At 48.0% G+C, this 14,737-nt stretch overlaps 1 protein-coding gene across 1 annotated transcript in view; it reads left to right on the plus strand.

Annotated features, from left to right (window-relative positions):
• Positions 1-14,737, plus strand: part of LOC107192187 (microtubule-actin cross-linking factor 1) — a 53,769-nt gene that overhangs the window by 6,921 nt on the left and 32,111 nt on the right. The window contains exons 10-12 of the mRNA XM_015581393.1: positions 1,068-1,289; positions 4,170-4,285; positions 4,373-13,790. Coding sequence (XP_015436879.1) covers positions 1,068-1,289; positions 4,170-4,285; positions 4,373-13,790 — 9,756 coding nt within the window. The remainder of the gene's footprint in view (positions 1-1,067; positions 1,290-4,169; positions 4,286-4,372; positions 13,791-14,737) is intronic.

A 14,737-nucleotide genomic window follows, 5' to 3' on the forward strand; every position in this document is an offset into this window, starting at 1 on the left:
TTTCAGTCTCTTCTTGGAGTTTTTATATACTGTTTTCCAGGGATATCAAGGATGGCATCGCCACATCTGTATTCCTACTCCGCTTTTGCGTCACCAGTTATCGCTTTTGATCGCTTGAAAAACCGTAGTGGCTGTACATAGAGGCGAAAAAACAAGCTTTGTCCGAGGCTAACTATTCTACACCTGTCGTAAAAAGTTCTCTTCCACGAAGTCGACCCGGGTCGAGTCAGCGTACAATCGGGACGAATCGAACAGCTTTTAATCCACCTTACCTGGCTTCGAACACCCAGCTATTACACACAGACTCGCTTCTATTACACCTTACGCGTTACAATCTAACTTCTTGCATATTTTCGCTCTTAATGGTCAACCGGATGCACGGTGAAACAATCGGTTCGTATTGTACGCGCAGTTTCATTGATCACTGTGTACAGAACGATTCTAGGACCCTTTTCAAGTAGGCCGCGAAGAATAGAAAATTAAAAATAAAAGTGAACAAAACCTACATTATATTCATATTTCAAAAATTTGAAAAGCAATTATCGATGTAAACAAATTTAAAAAGTGTCGTCAAAATTAATTACGATCTAAAATTTATTTAGTGGTAGATTTCAGATTTTTTAGTGATTAGTCTGTTAAGTAAAATGCTTAAGAACCACTTGTATGAGGGATTTGCATATTTGGTTCTGATCTCTTCTGGTTCCTAGAGTCTTCTTATGCGGGAAGGTAATTCGTCGAGTCTGGTTCTACCGATTTTTACGTTCTACACGTAACTTTTGACGAGGCGCTTGATCGCTGACACGGTTCGGGGCTTGTGGCTTGTCCAGTTCGACTTCCGGTTCGATTAACCAGGAAGTTAAACCGCTTAAAATCGCTACGGTCAAGTCCCCCGATGATCGGTATTATTTATCTTTTATTTATCGGTATTATATGACCTATACTTGCTTCCACACACATTGAGGGCGCACCTTAGGGACCGCTGAGGGTTGTAGAAGGGTAGCGACGCACAGGCGAGATCTAATAACTTGTTATCCTCTAACCGTAACGGGCTAACCGAAAACCCTTAGATCTACGGACAAAGGCTTCGAGCGTTCAAGGAACAACTGGAAGATCTCTGCCCGTCTATGGACGCCTCGGTGAAGAAACCCCGGCGGGAATTCGTCTCGACGGTCGACGACGTCGCGAGAAATCTGGACAATCTGAACATGAAGTACACCACGCTCGTGAATATCCTTCAGGAGCGGGTCAGGCGGATGGCCACGCTTAATCCCGAGGATGCGTCTCTGCAAGTGAGTCTCTGAATATCTATCTTTGTGTTTAACTTTACTAATTTCCGTTAACTAAGCCACGTTTCCACACGTTTGCTGCATGTACATAATTACATATATGTGTTGCAAAAATTTTCCACTCGAAGTAGTGCGACTTTTTAAGTTTCCGAGAATGTATCTGAAAATGGACTTAGGTGCTTGTTCACCAGGTCAAAAGGGTAACAAAGACACACTGTTCGAAACGCTACGAACCATCCGAACGAACCAATAGGCAGAATTGTAGGCGCAGAGTGACCAATAACTCAGTAGACATCAATTCTTCGTCCGATTATTTAAAAATTATCGTCAACCCACACGCAACAGTCCTGTCCGAGGTCAGACTCGCCCAGAGGCGGCACTCGAAATGTTAATTGTTTTCCGCGAGCAAAACCATCGGTGACCAAGCTCTCGTTGTCCTTCTGTGCGTCGCCCACGCACGGTATTGTGCGTGGTAACTCGACGCAAAGTTTCATCCTTCCCGCCGTCGTTCGTCGCGCGGAATCGATATACGACGCTACGTCACGCGTGGTGGCAGTGGCTCGATAGGTAACAGGCGACGGCGCAGAATGCAGAAACTTTGCACCACACACACACAGTTGGCGCTGGTCCCCCCGTTCGCGTTCGACATCTCGAGACGGCGCATAAAACACGCGTCGTGAGGTGGTGCCCCGCCGGTCTCTGGTGCCGGCTGTTTCCGTTTAAAATCGTAATTAAAAATGCTCGTGGAGGCCGGTCAAACGTCCTCCAGGACCACGTCCGCCATGCCTGAGATCAGGATCGTGCGAAAGGTATCTATTAACTGTACAAATTAATTCGTGGTCTTGTTTTCCATAGATTTGTCGTTTATTTAGAAAAACAAACAGAATACAATCTAGTCTTAAAATATACCTTATCACTTTTTATATATTTACGTCATTTCTGGGACCAATGTCCTAACGAAATAGTCAGATGGTGGTTCGGAGTCAATACTTAATTATGGAGGGCCATGAATCTGATTTGTACATCTAGTACCTCTTGGGAAATAAAAACTAGGACACTACTGTGCGTGTGTCCCTCCTCCCAAGAAGTGACACCAGAAGGGTGGGGATTATCCGCGAGCGTAGAGTTTTTCCTCGATTGCGCTGTCACGTGTACAGTCGCGGTGGGAGCACGTGCGACGATGGTTCGCCGTCCGTTAGTCATCGATTACGTTATCCTTAATTTTACACTATTCCTCCGAGGTCGATAAAACGGTGTCGCGAGAATGGTGTTCACGATGAATCTCGGCTTTCGCGCGAGGAATTTATGAATAGTAACTGAACGTGTCGTCGTCGTCGTCGTCGTCGTCGTTCGTAGAGACCACTCGTTCGTAAAAGACACTCGGTCGCGTTTCTAAAAAAAGAAATTCTGGCTTTTCCGCGCGCGCGGACCACGACGCCTCGAGTTTACGGGATCGGGGGCCGGCTTCCTGCCAACAAATCGCGCGCGGCTGGCTCTCACAGTTGCTCGGTGGAGCTCGAGGCGGATTAATTGACCGTATCACAGTTTCCAGTAAGACTGTCATGCCCGGGAATAGACATGATTCTGACAGTGACACCGAGACCTGAGTGACATTGTTTTTTCCTGGTGATTAGGTGGAATGAATCGAACCGTTTAATCGGTTTCTGGGATCTTCGTTGAACCCGGTGTTGTGGGACAGTGTTGTTGCGATGACGCTCGATAAGAGGATCGTGAACACGGTAATTTTTAAATTGCACCTTGTTTTTACACGTTCGGAATATCGATCGAATACGGGGAGGAGTATGGATTGTTGTTCACCCTTTCAATATTTATGTCGAGTATACTCTTGTCAGGAAACTAGGGCATTTGCTAATTAAAGTCAAATTTAGCTAAACCAAACAACATATTTGTAATTTTAACATATTTTGGAATATTGTAGGGCAAAAATGCATCTATATTAAAAAAAAAAAGAAATATGCAGCAGTATACATATGTATGAGGGCTGTTTTGATAGAATTTATTTCTATTTTACAGCAAATGCATTCTACTCTGTGTTTGTCGAGTATACTCGTCATAGGTTGAAAATAATTAAGCACACAAGTGCACGTTTTCAAAATGAAATGAAACACTTAAAGGGTTAACACGCATCGCGTGACTGGAAGCTTGTTTTTTTCGCTTCGCGTAATGGGGGATGTTGCTCGATTACCTAAAATGTGTCGGAGCGATAACTGCTCTTCGGTAGAGTTGTTTCGCGGAGTATTATTCGCTGTCGTGTTTAGACCCTATTACAGGATGCAGTTTAACCGAAAGTTTCGGAGCTGTAATTATTGTGTAAGGTCAGTCTCACCCTACCGATGAATACTCTGGAATATATACCTTTTGATAGGAAGGCACGCCAGAAGGGGTTTAGTTGTAGAAATTCATCGTGGTCGGAGGAGTTGAACGGCAACAGAACCTCCGTGAATTAACTTGGAAGCCACTCACCAAGTTTGGATTCTTTCCCAATTTCTTGTAAATTGTGCTAGCGAATGAACTCTCGGTCCTTCTAAATGTGGATCCGCGGTGATTAGGGTCTCGAGCGGTCCGTTATCAGAGAAACGTGTATCTTTGAAATATTTTACATAGATTCCATATGTGCCGGTGATTATGAAAGTGGTTTGAGTCAAAAATCTAAAAAAAAAAAAAAAAATTAATGTATCACTTATTTGGGTGTTACATCGATTTACGTTACAATAATATGAAAGTATTTTTGCTGAATATCCAATTGCCTTAGGCAACTTTCACAATCACCGGCACATATGTGGTCATAGTGATTTGCATAATTTCTAATTAACAACGAAACGACTATAGAATCTAATCTGACGTACATTTTTCACGTTCCAGCGCGCTCTCCAGGAGCAAAAGCCGCTTAGAACCTTCCGAACGGAATTCAACATCTACGAGAGTAGCACCTGCGAGGAGCGTTTCAGCTCGACCACGACGCACTACACCCAATCGCAGTGAGTATACCCACAGAATCGATGTAAGGTATCGCCCCCCCCCCCCTCCATAAAGAACAATTACAGATTCCTATCGTTGGTTCACAGGTACAGCCTCGAGCGTCACGAAAGAACAGAACGAACCGAAAGGACCGAGAAGATCGTGTCGGACAAGGTGCGTCGCGCTGGTTCCCAGGAGGTCTCGCGTCCGGTTCCCGATGGAACCACGACGACGCACACCGTCGAGAGGAATCACGAGCTCGAGAAGGAAACGATACGAAGACGGGAGGAGGACGAGAAAAGGGAGGAACGTAGCGAGGAGAGGGACGAATCGTCCTGGTCGAGGACGACGAGCAGCGCTAGCGGCGGAAGCGTGCATTTTAGCGAGATTAGGAGTCTAAAGAGGATAGAACGGGCGGACGAGGGTATGGGTACAGAGAACGTTATTGAGAGTAGGGGTATCGTGGATCCGAGAACCGGTAACGTGTTGACGGTGGGCGAGGCGATCAGTCTTAGGATATTGGACGTTAGGAGGGGTAGGATAGTGTGCTCGAGGGATGGAAAACAGACCGTCACGATAGAGGAGGCGGCCCGCGAGAAGATGATCGACACGAGGCTCGCGGATCGTCTGCTAGGCCCGTGCGGTTACGATGAGGAGGGACGACCGGTGTCTCTGCTCGAGGCGATCCAACGGGAGCTGTACGACGCGGAGAAAACCGACGGAACGGGGGACAGAGCGAAGGTAACATACAGACAGACTACACCCGTGAACGACGCGGTTAGCGTAGCCGATGCGATAAAGGACGACGACCACCAACCGGTCGATGGGCATGGTTCTTCCGCGTTGGACCCGCGGACGGGCGAACTGGTCACGGAGGACGGAGAGAGGCTGACGGTCGAGGAGGCTCACGCGAAAGGTTACCTCGCGAAGCTGGACGTGACCGTCACGGTGAAGAGAAACGCGTTGCCCCTTTCCGACGTGATATCCCAGGGACTGGTCGACGAGACCCTCGGTCGCGTTCTCGATCGTGTCACCGGGAAAAGTTACTCGCTCGACGAGGCTGTCGAGAAAGGGATACTGGACTCGACCGCGAGGGAGATCGTGGACGTTAGGAACGACACCAAGGTGACGCTTGTCGAAGCCATGAAACAGGGCATCATGAATCCTGTAACCGGGAAGTACATGCACGGCCTGACGATGGAGAAACTGTCTCTGAAGGAAGCGCGTAGGAGGAAATTGATCGTTAAACCGATGACGCTTAAAGATTGTCGTGACTCGGAAATTATCGACGAGAGCGGTAGGATCACTAGTCCCGCGCACAGGACGAAATTGACTGTAACGGAGGCGATCGAGAGGGGCGTACTTGACGCCGATCGTTTGAACTCGATCGTTGACGCGAGAACGGGCGAAGCGATCACGTTGTCCGAAGCTTTGAACCGCGGATTAATTAACCCCGAGAAGGCTACGTATAGAGATGCGAATTCGGAAGAGGAGCTTGCTCTTTCCACAGCTGTCGAGAAAGGTCTTGTCACTTCTCTTGCTCAAAAGACTATATTCGATATAGACGGTTTCAGGGATCCTTTGACCGGAGAGTATGTGAGCTTAAACGCTGCCTTACTGAAAGGTCTAATCAGTTCCAAAGCCGGTGGTAGCTATATTGTTGATCCAAACACGGGAGAGACAGTTTCACTGGCCGAAGCGGAGGAACGAGGCTACGTTCGACCAGAAGTCTCAGAAATGCTCAACAGGGGAATAGGAATCATCGAGGAAGGCAAGGAGATCACGCTTCTCGAAGCTGTCTTCTCCGAACTTCTTGATCCCAAGACTGGTCTGCTGTTAGATCCTAGAACCAAGAGGCCAGTGTCTCTCGAGAACGCTCTAAAACGAGGACTGATCACACCCGATGGCGCAGCTTTGCTCACAGGGTTGTTAAACGTCACGGTTACCACGCAGACGGTGACGAAGGTGAAGGAAGTTTATCCAGAAGAGATAGAAAGAGCGGAGAAGGCGCGGATTAATGAAAAAGAAAGAAGTCCTTCTGTCGACAGATCGATGGATGCTGTAGATTCGTTTGAAGAGTCCCTTAACGACAGTGTTCCTAGAGCAATTGGTACCACAACGACTATCATCACTAAAGAGCGAGTGATCTCCTCTTCGCAGGTGAAAGGGACCACTGTAATTAACATTACAGACAATTCGTTCGAGACAGTATCTACGGACGAGGACACAAATGTCCTGAAACCATCGTGGTCCAGACAGCACAGGGATTCCGAGGATGATCAAAACATGAACGTCGAGTCTCCAAGGGACAATGTTCCCAAGGAGGATAATTCCTCTGCAGAAAGAAGAGTATTTGAACTGCCAACCGACGGCTGGCCTTTATCCGAGGCGATCGACCGTAAATTATTCGATCCAATCACAGGTCTCTTCATAATTCCAGGCACGGACAGGTTAGTGTCCTTCGAGGAGTGCGTGAAGCTTCGGATAATAGATCCAAATTCGAGTTTCGTGGTCGATCCGAACAACGGCAGGAAGGTGTCCCTGCTGAGAAGTCTAGAGAAGAATATCTTGGATTCCACGGGTCACTATACTCATCCTCAGAAAATATCAATGAAAGAGGCGATCGGTAAAGGATTAATTATACTGGAAGGCAAGCATCCCGATGGCGACAGCTCCCAACAAAGGCTGCTACGAATCACAAAAGTGTCGGGAGAACCGGATAAGCTCGAGCTCTCGAGGCCGGACGATCCTTCGAAGCAGTTAGAAATCAAAATCAACGAAGCTACTCACACGATACCGGATCCAGTCAGGGTCTCCAAAGGTCTTATTTACGACCCTAGTACTGCTCTAGTCATATCAACCGAAACAGGGAAATCCAGTGAATTGTTATCGGCCCTTTTCGACGGTACTCTGCCGTCAGAAGTAGTGATCGTTAAGGATCCCGTCTCAGGAAAGTATGTAGGCATAGCAGAGGCCATTCAGCGTGGTATCCTGAACGCGGAGACGGCTGAATACAAGGTGGACGAGAACAGAAAGATATCTTTGCTCGATGCGGCAAAATTCGGTATAGTCTCCGTTGTGGGCTCGCCCTTGGTACCAGTCACATCCTCGTCACCTATCACCGAAACAGCTCCGCCTCATAAGACAGAAACTGTACGAACTCCTGTCGAAGAAACATCGTACAACGAACAGGAAGAGATAACAGGTAAACCTACCACTTCCACTTCGATCTCTGAACTAGACTCTGCTCTTGGTTCCACGTCTATGATGGATTCAGTGATTGATTCCTCTCCAACAGCAGCAACCAGTGAAGAGCATTCGGTGTCCAGGACAGAAGGGGATGTTGAACCAGAGGATTTAAAGAGGTCCAGCTTCGAACCCAAGTATAAGGTAACCGTTGGGAAAGCAATGGTGTCCGTGTCAAACGGAGAAGCCAAGCCGATAGTTCTTCAGAAGATGAGAAAAAGGGTTGTCAGACCGGAGGAGGCGTTAGAGAGCGGCTTGATCGATGCAGAGACGGCCGAGATTATCACCGTAACAATGGCCGTGGACGATGGAAAACCAGTTACTTTATCGGAAGCTTTGAAAAGCAAAAGGATCAACGCCGCGTCAGGGAAGATCGTAGATCCCCAAAGAGGTGATATTCTTAATATCGGAGAAGCCGTTGAACGTGGAATCCTGGATCCAGAGAGCGCCGATGTTTTGGTGCCTTTGGCGAAGAGTCTATCTATTCCTGGTCTGTATAAACAGGGTCTTTTGGACCCTGAAGAAGGCAAGGTCGTTCATCCAGAGACTGGAGCTCATCTGACTCTCAGAGAGGCTATTCTATGCGAGATAGTGGATCCTCTGTCGAAACTAACTTGTTCAGACGGACGTACGGACACGCTTCGTAACGCTATCGAGAGCGATCTTGTCGATCCCGAAAGATCCTTGATAAGGACCAGCGAAGGTGCCAGCGTTAATCTAGTGACAGCTGTCGAGAACAACGTTTTCGCGGATTCGGAGAAAAATCGGGAACAGATACCACCCGCTGGGATGACTTTCACTGTGGCTCTAGAAAGAGGTTTGATAGACGCTACCGGAAAAGAAATACGACATCCGATCACCAAGGAACGTTTGTCCCTCGAGGACGCCATTAAAGGGAATTTCATAATGGCTCTGCCTGGTCCTGTTACGTCCGACAGCATGGAGGTGACGAAGGCTCTGGAGGCCGGTCTGATCGATCGAGAGAAGGGTGTTTTCGTTCATCCGTCGACTGGAACATCGGTACCTGTTCTGGAAGCCATTGAATCCGGTCTGCTGGTAGTCAAACCACCGACTACTTGCGCTACAGTCACCACTACTATCAACGGCGGTATCACCGAGACCGTCACCTCCTATCATACCGTTACCACGAAGACTTTGGGTATTTTATCCGGCTACGAGTTAGTGAATGCCGCAGAAGTGAGGAACATTGAAACTGGCGAGAAAATCAGTATCGAAGAGGCGAGACACAGAGGTATAGTCAGAGACGAATCTGAACGGCGAGAGGAGTTCACTACCAAGGACATTAAAATGTCTTTCGACGATGCATTACAAAAAGGTCTCCTCGATATCACAGCTGGTACTTACACCAATCCTTCGACAGGAGTCGCCATGTCTATTCAGGATGCTGTTGAAAATGGTTTTCTGGATGTACCCTCTGATCAACCTGATTCTGATTCCACAACCCAACAGATCGATGAGATTTATGACGAAAAGACAGAAAGATTTGTGGATCCAGATACGAAGAAACCTTATACCCTTACTGAAGCGATGGAGGTCGGACTGGTTGATCCTAATGCTGTAATTTATAATCCTAGAACCGCTGAGGCTGTGACGACCAGAGAAGCGCTACAGAGGGGAATGATCGATCCTGTCACGGGAAAGACGAAAGGCCCTGAAGGACGTGGAGGGGTTTCATTGAAAGAGGCTGCGAAATTGGGATTATTGGCCGTGGTTGCTGCTCCCGTTCTTGCTGGAAAGGCGGTATACGATGCTGTTCGTGATGCCTCTGCGAGTAAAGATAAGGCTGAGGAGCCTGGAAAACAAAGGGAACAAATTGGACCGTTGTCTCGTGTGAGAGAAGAACAGAAAGCTTCATCGGTTGTGTTCGAACAGACACTGTCAGTGGTAGACGGTGGTCTTCAAGGACAGTCGATGATGCCCAAGAAACCTGTAAAACCATTGCCAATCAAGGAAAAACAAGAAGCAGCGACAAAGCCGCAGGAGCAACCAGAAAAAGTGGATGATTTGAAGCAACAGGTTGAATCGAAACAACCTGGAGAATCCTCGATGAATCTGATCGAACGAGAGAAGTTGGAAGAGTCCTTGAAGCATCCAATAAAAGAAAAGGACAAATTGGATGCAGAAGTATCGAAAACGATGGAATTAGAAACAGGTCAAAGACCACCAGAAGTACAAGAACAGCAGTCAGAGAAGTCTGTGATGTCTTCTGTTCGGATAGAAGAGCCAGAACAAGCCTTGAAAACACAGTACCAGCACAAAGAAGAAATGAAAACACTGCCAGAGGATACTTCAGAAGAGTCTGAACAATCGGAGATCGAGAAGGATCACGAACAAGAATACGAATTGGAATCCACTGAAGGAAGAAGGTTTGTGATCCAGATCACTCCCACTTTAACAGCCAGGGATCTCGTCGCCCGAGGTGCTTACGATCTAGAGAAAGAGAAGTTCGTGGATCCTGAAACGGGAGACGTGGTCTCGTTCAATGACTTCGTGATGTACCTAGGAATGTTCGACCCTGATCAGGTGTTAGTCAAAGATCTGTCTTGTAAAACTGGGGACAGGTTCGTGTCCCTTCGGGAAGCAATCTCCAAACCCCTTGTGGATAGAAACCTGGGGTACATGGTCGACCCGAAGACAGGTAAAAAGATTCCGTTCTTCGAGGCGGTGAAACTGGGCCAGATCAAGGGGAGGCCAGCAATGCAACGACCAGACATCGTTGTGGTACCAGGACAAGAAGGTTTAAGTCTACGGAACGCCATTGCAGAAGGTCTGCTCGATCCAGAGACCTGTGAAGTGCAGGACCCAACGTCGAATCAGATGTTGACGTTGAACGAAGCTATAGAGATAGGACTCATCGATCCCAGCTCGATCAGTATCAGGGACCCCCTAAATGACGACGTTCAGTCCCTTCAGGAACTACTCGAGGCTGGAGGAAGAGTTGACGTTCAGGACGCTTTTATCAAAGGCTTGGTCGCCCCAAAATCACGCAAACCAATATCACTGGAGGCTGCCATCAGGAAGGGTCTTTACGACGAGAACACCGGTACCATTCTGGACACGTTGACCGGCCAGCCGATAGACGTAGAAGAAAGCGTCCGTAGAGGTTTAATCGACGCGTTCATCAGCGAGTGCGAGGACACAAAAGCTGGGACATTCCTGTCGTTGGAAGAAGCTCTGGGCGAATCGAAGCTTCTCAATCCCAGGACTGGTCGATTACGAGACACCAAAACCGGGGAATCTCTTCCGTTGAACGTTGCTCTCAAGAGAGGCATCATCGCCACTACAGGATTCGTTCCCACTCTGATCGATGCGATCGTTCAAGAATACTATTCTCCTGCGACTGGACTGGTCGCTAATCCGACAACAGGCGAAGAGACCACTCTGAAAGAGGCACTTGCCACCGGTTACGTCGACGGCGAGACAACTGTGGTAAGGGACGATCGAAACGACCGAGTGTTGCCATTGCACGAAGCCGAGCAGAATCAGTTGATCGATCTCGAGAAAGGAATACTGATTTCACCGCATCCGATGACGTTGGACGTCGCCCATGAGAAAGGATACATTCTAAGTACCGTGAAACCCTGGTCCCTGCAAGAGGCTCTCGCTCATCAGACTTACGACCCCGAGAAAGGTACCTTCGACATAGATGGCACCACCTATACACTCGAGAAAGCTCTCGAGATGGGCCTGATCGCCAAAGACAGTCCCTCCGTGAAGGATCCAAAGAACAGCGAGATTATTTCTTTAGGAGAAGCTATAAAACAAGGCCTGATCGATCCTAAAACAGGCACCGCTATTGATACCTCCACCAGCACACCTTTGTCTCTCACAGACGCTCACGATCGTGGGCTGATAGTACCAGCGAAGAGAAAGATTTCTTTACCCGAAGCGGTTTTCAAGGGCCTCTACGAGCCGACCACCGGTCGCTTCATCGTTCCAGAGACCCGCGAGAAGCTGCCGACCGATCGTGCGATCAAAGCAGGCGTGATCGATCCAAGCACCGCGGTGGTAATTCGTCAACCGGACGGCAAAGCGATCACCTTCGATAAGGCCATCAAAGAGCTGATAATTGATCCTAAAACGGGCACAGTGACCAACGAGAAAGGGAAACCTGTGGACTTTCGGGAAGCATTGGAACACGGTTTGCTGTTGGAGGCACGCCGACCGATGACCTTCAGCGAAGCGATCTCAAAAGGAATCTTGGACGTGAGAACAAACATGTTCCTCGATCCCCAATCGGGCGTCTATCTCAGTCTGTTGGATGCTATCCAGAGGAACCTGATAGACGCTGATTCGGTAACGGTGAAAGACGGCAGGAGTGGTTTGCGCGAGAGGATTTCACTAATGGAAGCTATAAGAACAGGTTACATCGACGGTTCCTCTGGCAAAGTCAGCGCCACGGCCGATTCCGATATGTCCCTGCAAGAAGCCCACGATGCTGGGCTGATAGTCGATCATAGAGCCGCGGTATCCCTGCAACGGGCGATCCATCAGGGCTTGTACGATGAACAGACCGGAAAGATCACGGATCCCAGTACAGGAAGGTTAGTCACGTTGCATGAAGCGATGAGGAACTGTCTGGTGAATCCTACTTTACCTTGTTATTGGGACAAACGAGCAGATAGATTGCTCTCGCTGGCGGAGACCTGCCGAGCAGGAGTGATCGACAGGAGGTCAGGGATGTTTAAAGAACCTGGAGGTAATAGATCGGTGTCTTTAAGTCTGGCCTTGCAGCTGGGTCTTATAATAGACATCGAGACCACAGAGTTCAGTCTACATCAAGCGATCATGATGAATATCTATGATCCTTCTTCAGGAAAGTTCACTCATCCATCCACCAACAGGAAGCTAACGTTAGCGGAGTCCTGCAGATCGGAACTGATCGATCCTCTCACCTCGATCGTGCGTGATGTTCGATCCGATAGATACATGCCACTCACGGACGCGATCTCTTTGACGGTGATCGACGAGACACGCGGCACCTACAACACCCTACCAGAAGGACTCATTGATCTGAAGGAAGCTTTCAGGAGAGGACATATTGTTCCCTCGAAATTTCCATTGAGCATAGAGGAAGCAATCGCCAGCGACCTTTACCGCGGTCAAACGGGACTGTTCGTTGATCCACGTACCAACGAGAGTCTCGATCTCACGCGTGCCTTCAATGTGGGCCTCCTCGATCCCGACACCACCGCCTTGAAGGACGCCACCACCGGTCAGATAACGTCCCTGTTGATGGGCATCGAGAACGGCGCGATAGACGTTCCTCATGGTCGTATTCTCGACTCGAAAACGAAACGTGGTTATCCAATTGATGTTGCCCTCGAACGTGGCCTGCTGGTCACCCTCGAGAAACCCCTGACGCATCAGCCAGCTCGACGAAGTCTTGCACGTAAAGACGAGCCCAGACAAGAGTACACCATCCAAGAGGCGATCGAGAACCGTCTTCTGGATCCGAACACAGCGGTAGTCAGAGACCCGAAAACTGGTCGTTTCATAACCATCAATAGCATCCTAACAGACGGTATCCTCGATCCGTCCAGCAGAGGTACGATCGCGTCAGACTCGCCTAAGACTCCCGATGGCAAGCTGACGCCTCGATTCGTTCGATTCGGGGACGTCGAGGTGTTCTTCACGCGACCTCTAACCTTCGAGGAAGCCATAGACGAGGGACATTTGTCCGTAGAAACTGGAAAACTGACCGATCCCAAGACCGGTGATATTGTAACCTTGAAGGACGCGGTTGGTTTGGGTATCGTGGACTCGGATAGCGCGTTGATCAAAGATACCAAGAAGAAGAAACTGGTGAAATTAGCCGTGGCGTTTAGGAAAGGTCTAATGGACGCTGAGAAGGGAAATGTTCTAGAGACAGAGACCTCGAGATTGTACCCGTTATCGCGAGCCTTAGAGGCGGAGCTGCTTATCACCCCCAAACGCGGTCTGCCGTTCATCGAGGCGTTGGAGTACGGGCTGTACGACACGGCGTCCGGTCGATTCGACGATCCGTTCCAGGTCGCGTCCGCTCTAGACCGCGTGCCCGCCGCGTTAAGGGAGGCGATCGACGCTGGATCGATCGATCCGTCCGGTACGGTGATCAAAGAACCGGGGACCGGTAGAATCGTTAGTTTGTTAGAGGCTATAAGCGTGGGGATAGTAGATCCTATAGCGGGCAGGCTTTGTTGCGAGGACCAATCGGGAAAGAGCCTTGACTTCGCGAAAGCCCTGGACCAGGGTTATATTCTCACCGCAGAAGCTAGGGTAAGTGGCACTCTTTCTTGCCTCCTCTTTTTCTACCCTGGACTTTTTTTCTATCTCTCTGTGCACTACGTCGGTCTCTGCGAAGCTTGCTAGATTGGTGCACATGAAATGTTTTTTTTTTTTTTTTTTTTTTTTTAAATGGGAATAGTATCCCCGTGATTAATGGTTTTTAGTTACTCGGCTTGTTTGGACTTAATACGTTCGTAGAGATGAGATTCTATAAACTCATTTCTTGAGGCTATCTATATAGTACCTTTTTTTAAATCCTTTGCACTCTAAGACATTTTTACTGTAAACGACTAGAAACTTAAATATATCTTTGTTCTGTCTGTTTCTGAGATTTAGAAAATTTAAATTTTATTCATTAATGTTCAGTTTGCATTGCGGTAAAGTCAACTTATTTGTATCTTGCCGGTAGAGCAACGGCGGTGGAGTGCGAAGGGTTAATAATTTATTTTTGGTTCGTCAATGGACCAGTATTTTTAGATGCATAATTATTATCTTTTTTTTCTGAACAATCAAGATTCCGTTCTATATTTTTGTACCTGGGGGAAAGAATAGAAATAACGTAAAATCATCCACAAGGAGCATCGTCCATTTCGTGGGCACCAACCTGCCGCTGAAATCCACTTAAGCATCCCCTCTCCTGCTGGCTCTTTTTTTACGTTCTATTTTTTCCTTTTTTGTCTGTTTATTTTTTCTTTTTCGTCCACGTTTTTTTCTCACGTTTAATTTTTTTCACATCTCTTTTTTTCTCACAGTCTAATCCCATCCATTTTTTTTTTCATATTTTTTTTGCTATCATCTCTAATCGCTTGCCAAAAAGTTATGGATCGTTACGTACTGTACGCTTACGATGCATCCTGTCGTCTATCGCTCTACGTGTGCGACGATAGCCGACCACCTTGTACTCTTTCTTTCATCGCGACTGTTTCACACACATTCAC

Source organism: Dufourea novaeangliae, unplaced genomic scaffold (assembly GCF_001272555.1).
Source record: "Dufourea novaeangliae isolate 0120121106 unplaced genomic scaffold, ASM127255v1 scaffold299, whole genome shotgun sequence".
Lineage (NCBI taxonomy): Eukaryota > Metazoa > Arthropoda > Insecta > Hymenoptera > Halictidae > Dufourea > Dufourea novaeangliae.